The sequence below is a fragment of the Amia ocellicauda genome, chromosome 21, assembly GCF_036373705.1.
Source record: "Amia ocellicauda isolate fAmiCal2 chromosome 21, fAmiCal2.hap1, whole genome shotgun sequence".
Lineage (NCBI taxonomy): Eukaryota > Metazoa > Chordata > Actinopteri > Amiiformes > Amiidae > Amia > Amia ocellicauda.
The window spans coordinates 3,334,130-3,341,329 of NC_089870.1; the positions used below are offsets into that span (position 1 = coordinate 3,334,130).

The 7,200-nt window shown below is 38.3% G+C and overlaps 1 protein-coding gene across 2 annotated transcripts in view; it reads left to right on the forward strand.

Moving 5' to 3' along the window:
• The window catches only part of slc25a21 (solute carrier family 25 member 21), a 180,995-nt gene extending 176,530 nt beyond the window's left edge, over positions 1-4,465 (forward strand). For both annotated transcript variants that reach the window (XM_066694177.1, XM_066694176.1), the window contains 2 exons: positions 2,318-2,370; positions 3,692-4,465. In XM_066694177.1, coding sequence (XP_066550274.1) covers positions 2,318-2,370; positions 3,692-3,753 — 115 coding nt within the window. In that variant the 3' untranslated portion in view covers positions 3,754-4,465. The remainder of the gene's footprint in view (positions 1-2,317; positions 2,371-3,691) is intronic.
• The last annotated feature ends 2,735 nt before the right edge of the window (positions 4,466-7,200 follow it).

The following is a 7,200-nucleotide window of genomic DNA, read 5'->3' on the forward strand; positions in this document are numbered from 1 at the left end:
ATTTGAATCATATTTTTTTGGAGTTCAGTGGGTATTTTACAAAACAAAAAACAAAAACAAAACATTGTAATGGAAAAACATCATGATCTTGACGACCTGTCTTCCAAGGCTCCATAGACTTATTTTCTTGTAAGGTAGAGTGGAGACAGATTACTAAACTTCCAAAATGACCACAGAAGGTTAATGTAAAGACAAGCATTGTACAGTCTTTGAAAGCTCACGTGACTTTAATCACTGGATGGAACTAGGAAGTATGCTTAGCAACAACATACTGTGATGCTGTTTAAATATCTGGACTGAATTACTTACATAGCCCCAAGAGGAACGCCTCCATCATCTGATAAGTGTATTTATAAGCATCTGAAACGTAATTGAATATTTTGTGGCATATTGAATTTATTTTATTGCAGGCCCCTGAAGGCATACATCACGAGAAGAGCATTTTCCTGCCTATTGATTAACCAGTAGATGTGCTTCCTTTTGCATAAATAATATGTGCCTAATGCTTTTCACCCAATTTAATGCAGGTTTATTCAGTCACACAGCAGGATTCTTAAAAAAAAGAAAGACAAAAAGACAGAAAAGAAACCTGTACAGTTGAAACAAACTTTTAGTCTTTCTCTTGACTTCCCAGTGCATTAATGGTTAGGATGGAAGTGGAATATGTAATTAACTGACATCCTGCTTGTTCAAGAGTCTGATAATGCCCAGAAAAATAACACTGTAAGGGGTGTTTGTTTTTTGGGGGGTTTTTTTTGGCCTTTTTCAATCTTTGCATTCACTTTATGTCTCCTGAACCCCCAACTGGTGCTGGGTCTCAGACTTTTACTGCCACCCACAGCTCCCTGCCATAATCAGAAAATGTAAACGCCTAGATTTCAGCTAGTGATATCTTCTCTATAGAAGTGCAGGTTGTAGCTGAGAACTCTGGGAACCTGTTCAGAGCCCTTACCTTCTGTGACTAATTGTCAACTGACAAATGTACTCCTTTTGAAAAAATGTGTAAATGCAGTGGTTGACATGGTGGTTACCACTGCTGCCTCACAGCTACTGGGCCCCGGGCTTGATTCTGGCCTTGTCTGTGTCAGGCCACTTAGGTTGATTGGCAACTTTACATTACCCTGCAGTCGTGTGAGTGTGGTATGTGTTCTACAAGCACAGTGAAAGCACAGTTTCCACACATGCAAATATATATATATATAAATATATATATTCCAAATGTGTCTTGCAGGAATGCAGGGGACTTGGGTTACTGTGCCTTATTTCTGTCTTTCCCCTGCACCTCCTTGCAGAAAGGTAGCATTGTTGTATGGCTACAAGGAACATGATGTATTTTATTGGCCTTCAGAATGCAAACAAATGGAATTTGTTGACAATCTAGGAGACATAAGTAATGAATGTGTAAACATTTTGTTGGAAATAAAGTCAAGTCAAGTTTTACCACACAAAATACATGTAGAGGTTATATTGTGCTTACAAATAGATTTGAAATTGAATTGTTTTACCTTTTTGTACTTCCTCAATAGTAATAGTAATAAATCGTTTACATAAATGTGGTGTTTCAATCCATGTACTGAATGCAGACATTAAATACATCAGGCCTTGAGCTGGTTTAGTACTGGTTTGTAACCAATTGCAAGCTCAGAAAAGTTCAGCTTGTTTAAAGTAATGGTCTGTGCTAATAGGTACACACTATAGGAGTCCAGCATTCTGCAGGTCAAGATTTTGTTTGTAGTAAGACCAAGTACAGTAAGGGAAACATGGCAGTAGCCTTAATACAAAATCCTTGTGATCTGAAAAACAGTTGAGAGGAATGGGTGCTTTACTCTTCAGTATACCTTGCATTGATATCAGCTTGAAAGTATTATATTAACTACATGCTTAAGAAATAGCCACACGGCTGCTCTTTTTAACACAGGACCCTTCAATTACAAAATTACAACAAAACAAAACAAAAAATAAAACATGTCTTTATAACTGAAGCAGTGGCCCCAAAAAGTGGGAGAGAATAATTTTTGTTCTCATATTTTGTTTCCTGTGAACAAAAAGTGTCACAAATGGCAGCCACACATCACCCCTCATGGTCAGCAGTGCTGTTCTGTTTCTGCAGTCTATTTAACTGAGTAAAGACATTTTAAGACATTTTGTTTAATGTTGAAACTATTCTGAAGAGGTGAGAATTCATAGGAATCTTGATGTGTCAAGTGAATCATGTCATTTCTTTTTCACCATCTGTACTGCAAAGTTTTGTGACTTTGGGGAGTGTATTCTCTGTCTAACAGTTTCTAATGTCTTTGTTGTTTTTGTTCTCTTGCAGGTATTTAGCATTGTATAAAGGCTTAATCCCCAAAATCATGAGACTTGGACCAGGTAATAGAAATATACAATGTTTATTATTATTATTATTATTATTATTATTATTATTATTATTATTATTATTATTATTATTCAGAGATGCCAAAAAAGAGTTGAATAATTAATCATCTTACAAGGAGTGAATTGTTCACACATCCAAAAGCCTGTAGATCTTGTTGAATCACATGCCACAACCCATCTATGCTAACTGTGAAAGCGGGTAGCTCCTGTGTTTATTTAATAGTATTTATTTTTGTATTCTTTTAATACTGAGGAAACAGGCACACTTCCAAAATCAGTGGTGCAGCTGGTACCTTGTCTTTGCACATCCATACCAACCTGAACATCTCTCCAGCGTTTCTTACATCACAATAGTGCAATAATACAAATCAATACACATTTCAGTTTAAGTGCAGTAGTGTAATCATAAAAATAATGATTATTGTAATGAGGGCGTCCAGGTCTCTCCTGGCAGAAATGTGGTGTGGAACTCCGAAGCTGCTTCAGGATGTATAATCCAGTCAATTGCTTTTAGGTTGATGTCGCATGCTAGGTCTCCCCCTTTGGCACCTCCACTCCCCCTGCATAAACAACCACATGGGACCATGCCCACAGAGACATCTTGATTTGTTTAAAGAGGCTGCCTTTTTTCTTATAACGCCACACACATTTCCTTTATAATGTTCCTGCTTTTAGCTGCAAATTCCCCCTGTCCCTCTGCTGTGTGTCTTTAAAACAAACCCAGAGAAGCAGGAGGTGGCTGTGAGAGAGGCAATTATTGCACAGGGAGGAAATGCCATAGAGGAAGGCATTCTGTGTGACACTGTAATTGTGACAGATGATGTCCCATCCCAGTTGGATTGTTTGTGTGGTATGGACATGTCCTCAGGGAAATTCTTGGTATTTAAAGTCCTCTCCTGATGAGGAGCGGGAATAAAAGCTGACAGTTTTTTGTCTCCCAATCCTTGTCCTGAAGGACCCTATTACCTTCTGTTAATTAGTTCCATATGAGCTCTTAGAAAACACCATTTAACTAACTGTATTATGTGCTGGATTGTCACCATTCCTCTGTATTCAGGTGATCTGTTTTAATGAGGAGGTGTTTGGCATTCATCCATTTGAGCCCATAAGGAGTTTATTCTTCAATGTCCTACAATGAGGAAGGGCAGAAAATGTATGAAAATAGTTCAGTTCAGAGCCCGTGACCAGGAATGAGAAGCAGTAAAGTATTGTTCTTGACCATGCTGTGTTTCAGCTGAAATTCTAGAATGCTCTTTAGCTTTCCTGACGGACTAATGGCCTGATTCCTACTACACACTCTCTTCTTTTTGTTTAGGGGGTGCTGTCATGTTGCTGGTTTACGAATATGCCTATGGCTGGCTCCAGAAGAACTGGTGAAGGATGTATAAATCTGAAATGGAATCTCATACAGCGAACATCCAGTGAATATGTAACCTAAATGAATTATCATGGTTGTTCACCTACAATAAATCTTGTTTTTGGTTTTTAGTTTTTTAATTGAATGGGCCCAAACATGTACATAGTGATATAATACAGCACTGTAAACCGGTACCATGAGAAAAACATGCATCTCATTTCAGTAACATTCATTGGCTTGCCAGATGATATCAAAACTAAAACAGTGGCCCACTTGTGAATCATTATACATTTGTTTGAATTTGATGTATTTGAATCACGACTGATTAAACTGACAGAAAAACATACACACTTACATATTAAAACTTGCTTACAGAAAATGATTCACTAATATTACCCCCCCCCCCAAAAAAAAAAAAATCATACCCAGGACATTAGTATTGTAATGAATACTGTACTGATCAAAATGAAACCATTTTTTCCAAGAAGACTGATATACTTGCATATTTAAGAGTATTTGTGTAAGTTCTTGTTTCAGTGTAAGCTGTCCCAGCTATATAGGTTTAGTTTCCAACATTAGACACTGCTCTGTTGCAATCTAGTATCTCACTGAGCTGCTTTTTAACTTTGCATCTTGTGCTTTATGCTGCCATGCCTTATTTCTTTTCATGTCCTGTCTGATTTCCATGATGCAGTCTCCAGGAATTTCATTAAACCTGAAAACCAAACCTAACCCAAAACGCCTCCGCACTCTTTAATTAAGTGTCATGGTCAGTCCTGACATTAAAGCTCTCAAGCTAAGGATTTCAGTTCATTTGCACTGTATGTCAGGGATTGAAGAGAGCAGAATCACCACATAAGAGAAAGGGAGCTCTCTGAAGGCTTCAATCCCATGAGGCTTAATCGGCAACAAGCAGGTGAGTTGGCCTAGAGAGTTAGTTTGGTGAAGAGGGGTTACATAGAGATGCCACTGTGACCCCACCCCTAGATTTTCAGCATTTTAATTTCAGATTTGTATGTCATCGCTGTGCAAGCTACTCACGGTGTACCATAAGGTACCATTTAAATGGGAGAGATTTAAATTATATTTATTTCTCCTTTTCCTTCTTCCTTCTCCTTCTCCTCCTTCCTTTTATGTTGTTACATGAGTTTCTACTTCTCCTTCTCCTTTGCAGTTGAAAGTGCACAGTACTTATTACAGGAGTATTTACTCAAGCATAATCTAAATCATCTTAGTCTAGAAAATAAATTAAATGCTATAACCTGTGCCATACACCAGTGTTATAACATGAATGAGTTTCTAAAGTAAGACGAGCTTAACAATGTCATCTAAAAACGTCATAGAGATTGTACAAAAAATATAATGGGTGTTTTGAAGTGTTAAGGATGAGCACAATCTCCCCCCTTTTGAACCCTATGGTTGTGTGGGTTAAGAAACATTTGTAAATATTTGGAAATAAATGCATTTGTCCTCATGGAGGTTTTGATGGAAAACCAAAGATCCAGTCCACTGTCCATTGTTGTACAATGAAAAACACGTCTATCTTAAAAGAATTACAAAACATTGATTTAAGAAACGAAGAAGGAGCAATGGGGAATGTTTTTTGGCCAAAACAGCTTACAGTTTACAGTAAAATAAATTAAAATGTAAAAGGTGTTTTAGTTTAGTTTTCTTTTTACTTGTGTGTTTCCTTTGGCACTCACCTACTGGGTGAGTTCCAGTTTCTTTGGAAATTTGCCTATGCTGATTGCTGTGCTGAAGATCATGATATGTGTTTCAAGTTCAAACAAATATATGAAATGGAATTGTGGGATCTTTGGAAGATTGGCAGCAAACTCCTCCCAAAATCATATTTGTATAAATTAAGCATTTAGGATTACGAGGAAGAAAAAATGTGCTTTTGTTAGCAGTACTCGATAGGAAATTTCCGATTAATGAAGAGTGCAACTAGGCTGTACTTGATAGGACCCAAAGGAGTTGGGTTTATAGTAGAGAGTCTAGTAGTCAAATCTGAGAACCATGACATAACAATACTGATGGCTGTATTTGTAGGTCTACTGCTTCTTGCACCGAGTTCCCCGACAGCTGTATATATTGACAGATGCTTTTTGTTTTTTCGGTATTAAATATAATTTGGCAGTGTAAGTATATGCACAAATATGTAAGTCCAAATACAGTCAATCTGTCATAACTGTATTTATTTATTTATGTATTTTCTTCAAAGTAACAATACATGAAATCCCTTTGGGCTGCTATAATAAATTGTAAAACGATAGCTTGCGAATGCAACTGCAGTTATCTGAAAAAGGAAGCACTGCCCAACAGGGAGGGGTTTCAGCGCACTTCTGTTGGAACCCAATCAAAACATCTCTCTATCAAAGCTGCCATTGGCCCCTGCATCAGCTACTCAAACAGTTCCCTTCCTGTTTCCTGTTTGTATAAATGGTGACGCACACACAGGAACTTACTCTTTGCCGGGAGACTTAAACTCCCACAAAACCTTTGCGCAGTGCTTCCTTTTTCAGATAACCGGGGTTGCATTCACAACCTATCATCTTTCAAATTGGAAGCACTGCCCAAGGTGGAGGGCTTACTGTATAACCAAATCATCGCAAGCAAGGAGGCAGCGAGCTGATAAGGGAGCCAATAGGGTTTTTATAATAATAATATTTGTATTATTATTTATATCTTAGCAGATGCCCTTATCCAGGGTGACTTACAAAACATAAGAGCATTATAAAAGTGCAATACAGTATAAAATTACAGATCAAAACATAATGCAATTACATCCAGGCCGCCTTTCTACTGCCCCCATCCAGAAAGATGGAGTAGGAGCCCCTCATACGGCCGAGATCTCTTACGACAGACTGAGGCTTAGGCTGGGCAACAGGGCCCCGGATTTACTGCTGCTGCTACCGCTCTCGCTGTGGAGGAAAAGGCACACGGAGAGCTCACCTCTCAAGTCCAAGGTGAAGAGGCAAAAGAGGAAGTTCCTGTGAGCGTGTCACCTTTTATACAAACAGGAAACAGCAAAGGGACTGTTTGAGTGGCTGACGCAGGGGCCAATAGCAGCTTTGATAAAGAGATGTTTCGATCGGGTTCCAACGGAAGTGAGCTGAAACCCCTCCCCCTAGGGCAGTGCTTCGAATTTGAAAGACAACGTACCTCTCCTCTTGTATTAAAGAATTTATACTCAAAAGAAAATGTAATGTATTACTTCGCAGGAAAAGCAGTGTACTTAGTATTTATTGTTCTCTTTTACTCGGTTTAGACTGATAGTATTTTATGCAGTGCTCTTATTGCAATAAATCATCTGTAAGCATCAACTGGAAGAGTTGTTGTTCCCCCACCTCCCCCACTTCCCACCCCCACTCATGTTTCTTAAACACCAATCTGCCATCAAGGAAGCATTAGCCAAGAATTACCTGTCATTTTCCTTTTTATGCTCAAGGTGATTCATCCATCAA